The sequence below is a fragment of the Clinocottus analis genome, unplaced genomic scaffold (assembly GCF_023055335.1).
Source record: "Clinocottus analis isolate CAN_PGR_092001 unplaced genomic scaffold, fCliAna1.0.p SCAF_7, whole genome shotgun sequence".
In the NCBI taxonomy this organism is placed as follows: domain Eukaryota; kingdom Metazoa; phylum Chordata; class Actinopteri; order Perciformes; family Cottidae; genus Clinocottus; species Clinocottus analis.
In genome coordinates, this window is record NW_027176229.1 from 18,599,109 (window position 1) to 18,614,873 (window position 15,765).

General features: G+C 43.4%; 1 protein-coding gene across 1 annotated transcript in view; it reads left to right on the forward strand.

Annotated features, from left to right (window-relative positions):
* Window positions 1-15,046, forward strand: part of ccser1 (coiled-coil serine-rich protein 1) — a 102,891-nt gene extending 87,845 nt beyond the window's left edge. The window contains 1 exon segment of the mRNA XM_068604909.1: window positions 14,151-15,046. Within this exon segment, the coding sequence (XP_068461010.1) occupies window positions 14,151-14,963 (813 nt within the window). The 3' untranslated portion in view covers window positions 14,964-15,046.
* The last annotated feature ends 719 nt before the right edge of the window (window positions 15,047-15,765 follow it).

Below are 15,765 nucleotides of genomic sequence, written 5' to 3' on the forward strand. Positions count from 1 at the left end.
TCATGCAGCCAAAAACAAGTTAAAATGTTATTCTCTATTCTCACATTTTGGATGAATAGAGCACAATTTGTGATTTTCAGGTATTGGAGTATTATTTAGCTCTTGTTTAGCTCTGGCTTGTATTGGCAGCGGCTGGACTGTGGCTCTCTGCAGATAATGTTGAGCTTGGGTGGTCTGCAGCCACTCTAACTGTTACCAATAAGCAGTGATTTAAATACTGCCTTTTAATGCATCCGCCGATAACAAGGCTGAAAATGGGACACAGTGCAGAAACAATGACAATACCAATGTAGAATGTAGGCTAATGATCTCTGTGCCTTTTTTATATGAGAAAAGATTCAATTATTCAGAACAAAAATAGTTCATTAAAACATAATTAGAACAAAATAACTTTTGCAAACTCATTTTCCGTGTCCAACCTCATTTGGAAAATGTGTCTCATTTGGAAAAATGATTTCTTTCTGGATTCATTCCAGAAGCTGTGCAAGGGCAATTCTGCCCAGCTCATCATTGTAGAGTTTGTGTTAATAAACACAGAATTCTACCTTAAAGATGGCTGCATTTAATGATTTACACTGATGATAGCGTGACCACATTCTTTCTTCCTTCAGCGGATCAATTTTTGTTTGTGTGCCAGTGTTTGGCTGCTCTGATTCGTCTGACAGTTCTAAACAATCAAATAGTCACAGACAGGTCTATGTGTGTTTGAGGTTGTTTGTTCGTGGTTATGTGGTCTTTGCATCTCTCGTAAAGGTAGTAAAAAATGTCTCCTTGTATTTAATCAAAGAAGATAAAAGTAGAATCAACATAGTTTCTACTGTGTTGGGTTTACTTTCGCTCCTACAGCTGTCGAACAGCCCATCAGTGAGGAGCAAACACTGTCTTCCATTTCAGCAAAAGGAAGATGAGTCAGGACAGGTTTAATGAATGTCACACAGCAGATTTTATGAATGTTCTTGTTGCTAAGTAATGTCTTCATTCCTCACCAAACAAAATACCTAAAGAGATTTGATAAAGGATTCAGATGCATTAAGCAATTCAGAACTGGATTTCCTTTACTTTTCCATCCTCTTTTTCTATTCTGGTATTTATGCCGGTGCTTTGAGTTTTATTTGTGAAAGGTTTCATGACATCTGTTTTTGCTGTGACATTTCAATGGTGTTGAAAATAGTTATATTACTGTTTTTGACAACTCTCAAACATGCTACTTTAAAATATGCCTGACCTGAATGTCCCTGTAACCGTTGATGTCCACAGACTTCACCTTGAACAGTTTTCCGTGGAACAACTTTCTTCTGAAGCAATTGTCTCTGCAGTATAAAAGCTGTTGACATTGTCTCTTGTATTTATGGCCTGTGCAAATGGTCACTTGTCTGGAGCTGACTGACCAAACGGGGCTTGTTTGTTTTTGTGAATCAAGGTGCAGACTCATGCTGTCTCACAAGCCCACAGTGTGAGCTCCCAGGACATGCCCACTTAGCTGTGACAAACAGGTACTTTGTAATGTCATGACCCAAGGTGCTAATGCATCAGAGGCGTAGATGTGAAATGGTTGAATTGGGCAGAAATCATTGTCGGTGTGTTGGGAGTTGGCAACAGTCATAGCGAATCAAATCAGCTAATCTTATTTTCTTTAAAAGCACTGTGTTCCCTGTCATGGTACACTGACGGATGCATAATGGAGAGGTGAATCCAGGCCAACATCTCCCAATAAGAAACGTTTTGTTTAGAAGGTCAGCAAAGAAAGAACCAGTTTGCCAGTGCAAGGTTACCTTACGCACCAGTTTGTTCAAGGGAAAGATAGGGCATTTACTCTTAAGCCACTGACTACAGTGTGATTGAATCATCTGAACAACAAACAGGAGCTTTGGGTCACAATGTTCAAATTGTATCTCTATGTGTTACATCGAGGCTTTGCAAATTGGCATCCCATTTGTGGCAACTCAATGTAACTTATAGCCTTCCAGTATGTTAATGAAATAATTCAGCACCACGGATAGCGACTTGCAAATGGATACCAAAAAACATTAACTGCAGGTTAAGCAAAAATACCTTCACCATTCAGCGGAAAGATGAAAGGGAAATGTTGGAATCCCCTACAACCAAACACGTTTTTTTAGCAATCATGTGCTCCTGAGCAGCTGGTGTTACATATCCTGCTTAAATGTTTCATGAGTGAACAATGTCTCTCTCGTCTTCTCTCCGTCTTGTTGATTGAGGGTGGGTGCATGGCAGTCAGTTGTTTTCAGTTTGATGACACACAACAGGCAGCTGCAACTTTAATATCAGGCCTCCCAGATATCGGATGGAAAATCTCCTTATTTCATTCTCTTCACTTCTCCTTTCCTCTTCATCCTTCATTTTTCAATCTTTGTTTTTCTCCCACACTCCCCACCTCTCAGAGTTCCTGTATTGTTTCAGCCCTCCTGGGCTGTCACACACAATAAGATGAAAAAATGTGAAAGTGGCTTATTAGCCGCGGCAACTGACGGGAGGGTAGTTGTGTGTTAATGAGACTGTGAGGGTTGGTGCTAAGGTTTCAATCCATACTTCGCCGTGTATGCGCTTGTGTGTGCGCCTGTGTGTACACTTGCTGCAGTATGAGTATTTGCAATCAGTCAGTGCATGCGTGTGTGCAGCTGCGTCTGGGGGGTGGGGGGGCTTTGACACAGACAGAGAAAAATACTTTTGGCTCCCATCAGCTTCATGCTCCATCAGTGCTCACCATTGTGTTACAAATCCCACTGCTCTCTCTCTCTCTCTCTCTCTCTCTCTCTCTCTCTCTCTCTCTCTCTCTCTCTCTCTCTCTCTCTCTCTCTCGATGTATGCGTCTGTGTGAAGATGTTTACAGTCACACTCAAGCACCACTACTGAGCTCTCCCACATTGATGTATCTCTCTTGACAGTCCTCACTACTCTGTCCGTAACCACAATCTACATTGTTTTCCTTACTGTCAGGCTGTCAGTCCATCCTATCAAACTCAAGCTGTCAAGCCCCTTCACTATATTGTTGTATTAAAATTTCATTGCTGATCACTTGAAAACTAGCAGGTATATCATAGCACGGAGTAAACGTTTGCAAACGTGACACACTGAGAGGATTCTGCTAACAGACAGCCTCTGAGTCAGAAAACGGTCCCTCTCATAAAACTGAGTGACGACCTCGCAAAATACTTTGGTCGTATATGTAATTATTAGCTGCATTATAGATATTACAGTCTTCCAATCCATTACATGTTTAATGGTATAATTGTGGATGCTAAGTGCATTGTGTTGCATGATGTATGATTACCAAATGACAGATTTGTAGGTTGTGGCGGTAGGGATGGTGGGGGTGAAAAGGGGGAAGAGAGCATTGAGTAGGTTGGAGTCATGGAAGGAAAATGCAGGAGGTCTGTGAGTAGCAGAAGCATAAAACTTCTAAAATCCTAGACTTTTTTGGAGGATGGGTGCTGGGTAAACAACAGAAGTGAAAGCTTATTGAGTTTTTGACAAGTTGGACTTTGTGATGTTTGCCAGAAGTCATGAGAATATGCACTTAAAATGTTCCAGCCAGAAGACATTTTGGGAGTATAAACTTGCAGCCCTTGAGATGATTCTTATGTGGGACAGGAAAGATTGTGCACGGCTGGATGGTGACAGTAAGTCTAAATAAAATAACATGTTTAGTTATTTTTCTGTCATAGCTCGACACTGAGGCCAAAACAAGACTTATGACCACAGTTTTGAAACAGATGGAGAGACATGGAATAACCAGAGATTAAGTTTAAAAGTTAAGAGAAGTTACAGAGAAGTGCAATAAAGTGTTTGGACGTGCAGAAGTCAGTGATTAATGGGCATGCATGCTGGCAATTTAAGGGCTCCAGTGGAAGCCTTGGGCATAAAGCGGGACAGAACAGCTTTCCCACCCCCGCAGCCTGGAGGGTGAGACTGGTGGAAGGGGCAGCCCGCCAACAGTGGTAGCCTGATTAAGGTGGAATAATCCCAGGTATACTGCCAGGTCTCAGTTGGACCATGAATGTAAAGCCAAGGGAATGTTATGAGGACAACCCTCATGAACAATTTGGTCAACTATGTCTGGACTCTACGAAGAAAATCAAGTATCAGAGGTTTTTCTTTTTTCAATGTTCATATCGCGACAATATTGTAGGGTTGACGACTGAAAAGTATTTGGAAAATTCAATGTTTGATAGATGATCATCAGTAATAATGATTAGGTTGGTAAAGTCAAGTAATAGCTCAAACAGTCCGGTAAATTGAGGGCCTGTAATGTGGCCTTTATTACCAGGAAAAGTCAACACAATAATATATTATATCAATATACTTCCCAGCTCTACTGTCGACATAATTGAAGTTCAGATAGAAGTTATATTGTAGGGTAACGAATGCACGTTGGTGACATTTCTGAAAGTGGAAGGTTAGCACTGATGGAGCGCCACATAAGGGAGTGTAACACCCACACTGCCCAACTCTAAAAAAACATACATTAAACAGCCACTCAAACCCGACCCACAAACTTTATGCATTGTAGTAGCACAGTTGTCGGACTGAGTGCTTGCTGTTATTGTGTTTGTGAGAGAGTGACAGAGAGAGGGGAAGCTAGACTACTGCACGCTTGTGTGTCTGCTTTGTCACTTTTATGCAGTCGGCGATAAAACAGGGGACGCCAACCCCCTTGTTATGAAAATGACCAAAACGCCTCCCCCTTGTTAACCTGCCATATATCTTATGCCCTACTATCACAGAGCGTGTAGTTGAATATGTTAGTCTAGTCTACCTCACTTGTTGATTATTTATCAGCGAGGTGGACCTCGGTGCTAATGTCGGCCACTCTAGACGATGCTTGAGAATCCACCAGATAATAGATCACAGAAGCAGCTCCCCTAATTTATCTATGTATTGATAAATCTACCGCGCTGTCCGTGTTGCTTAAGTCGCGAGGGGCGGGGAGAGTGGGGTGAGGGGGGCGGACACACTTTCCACTCTGTTAAAAGTTAACAAATCGCTTACTGGTTGTATGCACATGGTGAGCAGTCGTGACAGCTTCCAGGGACATATTAGACGGAGAGTAATGCTGAGCATAGATCACAGTCTCTGCAATAATTAGACAGCACCAGTGGTGACCGTGTCGACACCTGGGGGAGCAGTCAGGGGCAGCAATCAATCCAGTTATAGTTGAAGGGCACAAGGAGGGGAAGTCCGCCTGGCGTGCTTGTGTGAAGCTGAAGTCATGAGGGGTTTCTGTTTGCGGTAAAACATCCCTCTAATCATGAATTAAACCACTCAACCTCCTCATTGATGCGGCAGTATGGATAGTCTCCCTGCACACATGGCGTTAGAGGTAGGTTTCACATGGTATCACAGGACTAACACACATGGACAGACACATTCACACCTACAGACCATGTAGAGTTTCCAATTGACCTGGCCTGCCTGTCTTTGGATAGGAAAAGCAGATTTGGCATGACAGCACTCTTCGAGAAAAGTAACAATCCTAAGCACTTTCAGTCACAATTTTTAAAAAAAGATACAAAGAAATGGTGGGGGAAAGCAAAAATGGTATAACTAGACGTGAATAAAAGACCCAAGCATGGATATGGGGATGTTATTCATGGGGATTCAACAGCAAAGACTAATACTGGATTGCAATAGGTGTGTTTATGTTTAGGGTGACATGGAAACATAGATGTTAGAAGCTTAATGGATAATTGTGTTGTGGATAATTGTTTTTTTATTGCTTAAATTAGGAATTAAATCAGCCAGACAATCCCATTGAGCCAGAATGAGCAGTAGCACGTGACAGACATTTAATTCCGAGCAATCCTTTAAAATAGTTGTGTTGTTGGTAAACAAAACCGTCATTAGTGTTACACCTACAAAAAAGTTGGCGTACACATGCCGAACCTTCTGGAAGGAATCAATTTTTCAAGTTGTGACTGCTATTGCAACACGATTGTATTGTCAGGAAATGAATTCGAGTCTTTCTTTGGATACCAATGGGGCCCTTGAAGTGTATGCTGTTGACACGCATGCATTGTAACCCCGAGTAGTTCATGTCCCTCTGCACTGTGCAGCTTTCCATCAAAAGGACTCCAACAGTTTCTCTTTCTTTGCCTTTCATTGATGATAGGTCTCCCACTTTTCTTCATCCCCGACTCGAGCTTTTTTAATTATCTCCCTCTTTCATCTTCTGTAACGTTGGGTCTGTGCTGTCACCTTTTACTCTCACTTTGTCCCCCGTTGTTACTCTCACCCATCCTCCTCTCCTCTCTTGCTTCTTTTTCTTTACCACACCATTACCTATGTGTCACCCCCTCCCTTTTATTTCTTTGACCCATTATTTTCTCCTTGTTATGTTTTATTTTATCTAACTTTTCCTCCTCTCACACCTTTATCCTCTCCCTTACTCTACTTCACTCCCTCCCTCCTCTCTTATTTCCTTCCCTCATCTTTACTCGTTTACTCGCCTTCCTTCTCCCACCAAGCTTTTCTTGCTTGTGGTTCTGGGCAGTGTTCACCAAGCATATTGGCACAGGCCGGTGGTCGATGAATTTTGCCATGATTACACACAGGCACGCACGCACACGGGCACATGTGTAGGTGCGTGCACACTCAGACCTGTTGGGAATGGGGGTTGATGAGCAATGCCAGACTCCCAGCTTCTATGCCCATCAGAGCTGCTGAAAAAACCTCATTAGTCCTCCTGGACACAGCGTAGTATACGGTTAAAAACTTTCAGCCAATTGGAAGTCCAGAGGCCACACACTTCTCAAAATCGACAATCACAAGTAGTGACTGAGAATCACTGATGAAGCCCAAGTTCAGCCACTCCAGTGTGGGCGATGATCACATTGGACGGCTCAAAACTAAGGTGAACTGTGATGCTTCCGAACCATGGAGCCGGGGTCCAAGTCGCATTGAGGAGTTTTATCAGTCAGAAGCGTCGTGCTGTTGCTCAACAACGTGTAATCAGCTGTCAGTCAGTTCTGTGCCTGCAATTTACACACAGTAACTATTAACAGCAGCTACATGCAGGGAAACAAAAATAGCCCCATTAGTCGTTTTGCTTTAAGCTGTCTTTGGTGGCATCAAGTACGTCCAGCAAGAGCTACTCGGCCTTTTTTCTTTGTTTAGTTTGTCATGACCCGAGGTGGTTCCATTCTTCTTGACCATTCAAGCATAATTTCAGTGTTCACTTGTTTTAAAAGCGACTATTATGACTTGCCGCCCTAAAAGTCATTAAAAGTCATCAGAGGACACGGTGAACTAATTTGCATTGTGATTATACAGTATTTGCCACAGCGGTCCTGCTCTCCCCAGGTGCTTAGGCTGCACTGTGTGTATGAATCTAAATTCTTTGCACCAGAAAGCTACATAAAATAGTTTGTGTGCAGCAACATTAACACATCCGGTTCGTATCATTACAAAGCTGTTGGGAGATCTTAAATATCACAGAGGCATCAAGTTAGCAGCAATGGTTAACATGCCCCTCAAGATCTTACTGTAACCTTCACCAGATGAAAGCAGAGTCTTCTTTACCGAGTGTGTCTTTAATCATCCGGGAGTGCATGTGATAGTTTATGTGCTGTATACATGGTTAGAATATTTGCAACCATTCCCCCAGGCTACTTCTGTAAATAAGTTTGTTTTCTTTTCCGAATGTCTTTGTAGTGAAATAGGCAAGAGATGACTCAGTCTCAGACATTGTTATATATTCAGGCCCTCGGCCACATTGATATGCAGTGGAGATGCCCTGTCTGAGGTATTGTAAGTCTAAATATTTATCGAGTTACAGACACGCACAACCCTGTTTGATCCTCGTGGGTTGCAGCAGGTTACTGTGTTTGGCTGCAGTTATTCAATATATTATCAGCCTAATGTCGATAATTTTGCAGTAGTGCGGTGACAGGATTGAAGATTGGGAGCTTTGTGAGCCCATTAGCTGTGCAGTGCATCACATTAGTGTCCTGCCTCCTCCAGCAGGAAGGTCCAGGATGTGACATCAAGCCAGCTGCTTGGCAGTTTGCTGCAGTGTGGGCTGGATTGACAGCTGGAGTGACGTAAACTCAACTTTAGTCCGCTTCGTCTTTTTTCATCAGCTCAGCTCCAACCCCACCCCAACTGTCACCACCAAAAATACTAAGAAAAAAAAAAGTCCCTTCCTCCCCCTCCTTTCTCTTTCTCGCTATATGGTCTCCAGACCACAGTCGTGTACCATCAATCCTCCAGCTGTCAGTGTGTATTCAGCCCTTCCTGCTGCTGGCATCCTTAAGCATCACGTTACATAACGAAGAATAAGTGAAGAAGGGGACACAGTGTTGGAGAAGGTGAGAGATGAGAGGATAAAGGCGGTCAGGGGCACAAAGTGAGAGTGAGATCAGTCCTGTGCCTGCTTACTTCATAAACCTACATATTCAGCATTATTTCAACCTGTTCCTGATGATTAGGCTGAAAGAGATCCACCTGCTTATTGTCAACATAGGCAACCTGAAATGAATATATCCACACAGTCAAAAGCAGATTCCTATTGACTGAAAAAAAATAAATAAAATGCTGAATTGCAAGGACTTAGTCCACATCAGCAAATACGTATTGAATGTACACAAACACGTTTTGCGTTATAAAATAAGAGACAAATAATTTGACCATTACTACAATAAGCATATTAATATGCGATGCTGTTTTGTCTCAGTTTGGGGTTCTTTGTGTCCTTTCATGCACTTCCTGCCCAGTCTAGTAATTCACAGCAATAATTCTGACCCCTAACTTTATTTACTTGTTTTGTCCCCTGTTCCTACTTTGCTGAAATTACTATTCTGACCGGTAGAAGATTTATTGCTACTGTATTTCCCCGAATTTTAATGTGCTCTCCTCTACCACATCGCAGAAGTTGAATTTCACTTAAAAATCAGAGCGACTGGTGAGCTGGGCAGTGAGACAGCAGTCCGAAAATTGGGAGAGCCGTATAGGGAAATAGTGGAGAGAGGCAGGGAATGGAGGGGAGCGAAAGATGGAAGACTGCAACAAAGTCAAGATGGAGAGAAGGAGGGGGAAGCCAGGATGCTGCTACCGGCTGTGCAAAAGACTCACTTCCTAAGGGGGTTGTGTATTGATGAAAACCTTCCAGTTCAAAGTAAAAGTATGCTTTGTCCTTGAGACAGCAGTTTTCACCCCTTGTTTGTTGCAGGTGTATCCTGCAAATTGCCTTCAGTTGAAGTGGGAGACTCTGCTGTACAAACCTGGTCCGTGAATATTTAATGATACTTCCTGGCCAAAGAGCTAAAGGCTGTAGTTGAAGCTTTGTGGGATTTCTCAATGTTGACATCATATTTTTGGGCTTTTTTTTTGCCTCTTTCTATCTTTCAAACGCAAACCAATGTACAGCACTTGAAGCACATTCAAATCTTTTGGTTTGAAGATTTCTCCAAACGAGCTTGACGTCCCGTCTGCAGCCTTTTTCACTTAAAAAGAATTGTTTGATTTATTGAGTCTGGGTCCTGCATTTTTGTACCTTGCCAACTCTACCCTTCTGTCACCCTGGACATACACGGTCAAACAAATATAAATGTCTATCTGTTAAGATGAAGGTAGAAAGGATGAGTTGGGATGTTTGGGCTCACACATCACGATTGGAAATGTATCTGGTTCCAGTCTCAATAGGATTTCAGATACCATCTGTGTGGCTGTACGGAGCTGTTATTGTATCCGCTCTGAACACCACGGCGCTTCACACTTTTAAAGAACCACAGCATTACTTTTGTTCACAAAGTTTGTGGGTGTCAAAGACAAGAAAGAATTCAAATTTGTTCTCTACAAACTTTTACCTCTCTAATCCCACTGTGAATAAACTTGTGGGCCTGTCTTACACCTTGCCGCAGTTTGTTCCGCTATAATTAGTTAGTTTTAGTTTGTTTGAGGAGAGAAAAAAAATCAGGAAATAAATTGTCCGCCCTCTCTCATCCGCCAGTACAAAATGACATTGACAGGCAATAGCAATCGTTGTAGTGGGATGTTTTAGGGTTTTAAGGAGCTCTTTTATGCAAACTTGGCCATTACCACATTGCTGTGTTCTTCACTGCCCAATAAAAATAAGTTTGTCGGAGAGGCCCCCTTAAATCTCTCTGATTTACCCAGGTCTATGTGTGTGTGTGCGTGTGTGTGAGAGAGAGAGAGACTCCAGAGTGTTTCCACACACACACACACACACACACACACACACACACACACACACACACACACACACACAGGCCGCTCTGTGACGGGAGAAGAGGCAGCCTGCTTGCCGCAGAGCGTGTACTTGAGAAAGGACACCTGCGTTTGTAAATCAGACCGGCTCTCTTTTTTCCTGCGCCTTGCTGTCTGTTCTAATGTTGTACAAATTTTTCTTTATCTTCATATTTAATCAGCTTCTCACCAGCTTCTCTTTTTTTATCCCAGTCTATTCACCTTTTCCTGAATTAATTTACTCCTCTCTTTTGACTCAAGGCTGTATGTTTTGCGGGCCCCTGAGGGGTTATTGACGTTATAATTAAGAAAAGAAGTCATGATATCACCAGAATAGACAAAATACTACCTGTCCTAAAGTCTGCTGTGTATTACGTTATTCCTCTGCGAATGAGGTACTATCCCATCAGAAACACAGAAACGATGTTTGGGCCTCGTTAGAAAAAGATGGCCAAACAGTTTCTCCTATCTGAATATGAGTTTCAAAGTCAGGAACAATCCCATCTGTTACAGAAGCAATTCCTAAACTCACGGCTATATCCTACCTCATATGAGACCTCCTATAACAAACACTATATATATTAGTTTAAGAAATCCTATCTATGACTGTAAACTTGATTCTTCCGTCAGCACTGTCCCGTCATGGCTATATCTATATTTAGAATGTCGAGCCATTATATTAACAGCTTTCACTTGTCATTATGGACAATGAAAGATGGATGTTTAATTTAAACTATAGTCGGAGGCACTAATCGCGTCACCTGTTTATTAAGGTATCCATTTATCATCTTGGCAGTCCACTCCGGTACAATGCAGGAGTGCCAACAACGGCGGTTCATCAAATGGCCACTTGAGGCTGACTTCAAAAGCGAGTCAATCCCCCCCAAATAGTTTTGGTCTTGGTTCATGTGATGCCGGGCAGAATGATACATACATTTGCCGTTTACATTATATCAAGGCTTTAACTAAGGGCGTGGATGCTTTGAGTGACAGCTAGGTGCAGTTGCAGTCTGCTTGCTGCTAGCTGGCTGCTATGCCACGTCACTCGGGCCCGCCTCAGGGTAACACATAGACTGTAAAAAACAACTTATTCTCTTATGACTTCATTTTTAAAACCTATTAACAAATCTTTCTAATATACTGCGCTATAGTTGACAGACTAAGTTCCACCCTTGCGTTAACTTCTATGTGTACTCCAGTCCTCCCCTGGGACTCCTGCAGCAGCACCGTGCACTGTCAACGTGGAGGCTCCACAGTGCTTCCTGTTTCTGTTTTTTTTTTTTTTTTTACGTAAGATTGCACCCGTTGCTTTTGAGATTGCACACGGCACCGTCTTCGCCAGAGGCATTGTTGCGTCTGTGAGTCTAGTCTCATTGTAGCGGTTATTCAAAATAAAAGTCATCTGCTACTCCCCCCCTTCTTGTCTCCCCCCACACACACACACACACCTGAAACCTATGCCTCTGCTTGATGACTTTCTTTGTTTTTTTTCTCTCCTCCCTCCAAACTTGGATCAGCAATGCCCCTTTGATACAGAACATATGTTTCTACAACAAACTCTTTGTACTGTGCCCGGTAATTATCTATTTCAAAGTTGTCTGCCAATTTGTATCTTACTGCTCTCACCATACCTTCTGTTGTTTTCTCTACTGTCTGAGGGTGGAAAAACACTACAGTAGAGATTAAGCCCTAATTAAGCCATCCCACATAAACCTACAGCACGATAGTAGATATTCAACACCGTGGCGATAGCCTTATGCTTTATTTCACAGCACCCCTATGTAGGAAATTTGGCTGCAATGGAAATGCTCGCTCCTCTTAATTAGATCAAGCAATCTGTAAGAAGTCTTGTAGTGTTTATGCACCCATTAGTGCCCATTAGAAAGCAGAGACACACTCCCCGAGCTCTTTAAGTAAGCTGCATAGACAACGACACACTGTTTGATGTTTTGGCAGAACGCTGGGGTGGTTCTTTTTTCTTTTTTTCGTTCTTTTTTTGGGACATAAAAGGACATAGGGTTGAGCTTTTAAAGAGCAGATTGTTTGGCTGTATTTCAGATAATAAAAAAAAAGATTAAATAATGAAATGTGCAGGAATTGTTTCATGTGTACTGTAGGTGTGGGGAATACAAGCATCATCAGACAGACATAATTTTATTAACACATGCAGCAGTCTTTTGTAGTCAGCATTTGAACTGGCTATCACTATTGTGTAAGCCATGAGATTAAAATAAATACATAATTGAAATAAACTAACTACAAGACATTCCTCTACTGTATCTTTACAGTAAGACAATACATTTTTTTTCTAGAAAGGTTCAAAGAAAGGTTTATTACCATGTTCACTTTTTTTTGCTGTTCCTGGGATGTTGTTTACTTATCATATTTACCCCAACCTGCACTCCATAGCACCTCAGACTAAATTAGAGCCCAGCACCGTCACAGCTAAATCCTCATAGAACCCTTTTATACTTTGAAATGCAGAAGGAAAAAAATATATATATTAAAAGTCTGGCGGTGTTCAGAGGCTGGAAACCTTCACAAGCCATTGCACCAACAGAATGTTCAAACCACATAATATAATTAGTGTTACACTCTGCATGAAATATACGACATTATTAAATATAATGTCTGTCCAATTACACAATAAAGGTGTGTCCAAAAAGGGTTTTGATTTTTTGTTGAATCTTCGACCCAACATGTACTTAAATTACAGCTGATACCTTAATATGTCCTTTAATAGACAGAACTGAGACAAATCATCAGTCTGACACTATTCGGGATGCTTAGTGTATACCACACAACACAAAAAGGTGTTCTGAAGTGCAACACATACGAGCAGCGTTGCATCATGTTGGACGTGTCGTACAGGCCGTGGGAGGAGTCCAATTACAGGAGTTGGGGATGAAGGATCAGCAATAATGTCTCTAGTTAAATCAAATAACTTTCAGTGTTTTGTTTCATCAGTTCTGTGTCCAGTGAGCATCATTTGTAACGCACAAAGTCTGTGTTCCAGTTTCTTTGTCAACCCACCCACTTTCTCTCCCTCCCTCCCTTCGCTGCTTTAATGTGATTTCAGGTCGAACGTCTTTTGAATAGGAAATGTTTCATTGAATCAGCATTGCTACTGTCATACTGTACTTATCCGGTTCGCTGTGTTCTGGATAATTAGATTTCTATCTCTCACACCGAATTTCTGTTGACAGCTTCACTCTTCCATGAGGTTTGGTGTCGGAAGAGATTGTGCTACTTTATTGAACATTGCACACTTGGACCTGTTGTGATTTTGGGTTTGTGTGTGTGTGTGTGCGTGTGTGAGGAAAGGGGGCAGGGATGAGATGTTGCATAAGGGGGTGCAGTGGACTGTGAAAGAGAACAGGTGGCTCCTGTTTCTGCCATCTAGCTTTATGTGCCATTTTCTCGTGTGTGTCTGTGTGTGTGTGTTTGTGTGTGCATTTAAGGGAGAGAGTAAGATCCCATTGCTGTGTGAGCAGGGCTTTGTGCATACCTTGAGCGCACGTCTCAGTACATGCGTACGTCACACTGTCCTGTTTCTGTGTGTGTTTGTTTCTGTGTGTGTGTGTGTGTGTGTGTGTGTGTGTGTGTGTGTTTGTGTGTGTATTCTTTAGTGAGCAGGGTTCCGGTTGGTTTGGAAACAATTAGAACAAGCTGCAGGAGCTCACAGAGCTCGTTCTCCAAATGTCAACCAAATTAACAATCTATAGTGAACACTCAACAGTGCTCTCTCCCATGCCGTATGTCTCTCCGTTTGTCTCTGCCTCTCTCTCTTTCGCTCTCTATCTCTCTCTCTAACACACACGCTCTCTTTTCCTCTTGTTCAGTCACACGAGCAGAAGGCAGGGTAAATGGCACCGTCTCTTTAACATGTGTTTCTTCCTGTTTCTGTCGCTCTTCTTCTCTCTCAGACCAGTCATCCAGGCCGGTGGTCCGGACTAGGCAGCAGCAGCCTGGCTTCAAGGGACCGAAGGGTAGTGCGGGGAGTGGCGGCAGCACTCGGAGGGGACCTCTGTAACCAGCACCTCCCCCACCACTATCCATCTCTGCACGGCCGCCCTCCTGCCTCTGAACGACACGCTGCCAGGGAGGAGCGCTACTGCCAGGGCGTCTTGGCGCACTCCACGGCCCGTAACGCTGCTCCCAATCTGGCGTCGGCCCCCCCCAACCCGTCCTGTGCCACTTCTGCAGCGTCAGCACAAGCCTCACTTGCTACTCCAGCCAAGCTTCAAGTTTCACTAATGGGCCACAGTCCAAATCAATGCCCAGGCTCCGGTTCGTCGGCCGCTAAACACAGCGCAATTCCATCTCTGTCCTCCAGGTGGCCTGAGGGGGTGTCCTCCTCTTCTGAGTCCTTAACTCCAGGAGGAGGTGGAGTGAGTCTGTCAGGCGGGGCGAGGAGAGGAGGTGGAGGTGGAGAGCACCATCCCCCGAGCCAGATCCCTCGTGCGGTCGGGACCAGCGTCTCATCGAGCCTCCACAGTCTTGCAAGCAGAGGGAGCCCCTCCCCAAGCGTCTCATCGCCCGTCCGAGCCTCCCCTCCGCCTCCGACTCCTTCCCCGGCGTCCTCTTCCTCCTCCTCTTCCTCCTCCACGTTTACAGGTCGTTTGGGGCAACCACCTCGAGGCCCTCTGTCTCTGCATAGCTACAGTCGTAAAAATGTCTTCCTCCAGCACTCCCTACAGACTGCTGAGCTGCAAGCGCTGACGCGGAGAGACAGTTGAGGACACACAAACATTGACGCCGCCCGTATTGACTTGAGCGACAAAATGTGCAACATTATATTAAAATTGCTGCTCCTTCGGTACATGTTGCTCATGTTCCGCTGTCCCAATTCCTCCTGAATCATCAACCACACGCGCTTACAATCATGCTCGTCTCTCTCTTTACAATCCCAAGCAACCCTTTGCTGTCATTTTGTTCACAGTTTTGCTCATTTTGACATACTCAGATGCAAGGTTACACACGCACACACACACACACACACACACACGCACGCACGCACGCACGCACGCACGCATGCGCATCTGTCTTTGAGTATGAAAAAGGCAGTAACCCGTCTATCAGAACTCCCACGTAGTTTCATGCTGACAGTTTAGATGTGCTTACACCCACAGACACACAACATGCACAGAGACTCATAGCCTCACACATACACAGATATAGTCTCACACACACACACACACACACACACACACACACTAAGATGCACACTCTCACACGGAGACATCACCTGTGATATATCTGCCTCACAATCTGCACACAAACCAGTACGGTAATGCAGAGATGAGGTTTTGTATTTTGTATTTGTTTTGTGATGTTTGAAAGATATTTATGTGTATTTATTTGATCATCTTTCAAAAGAAACATGTGCTGCTTAATGAACTATGGGAATCATTTGCGCTGTTCAGGAAATATCCTCACTTTGCCAAATCCACATCAGATCCTCATTCCTCGACGTCCACTGACAGAAGTCCAGATGAAAAGACAAATGTTTAGATGAACGTCCACAATCACAACCCTTTT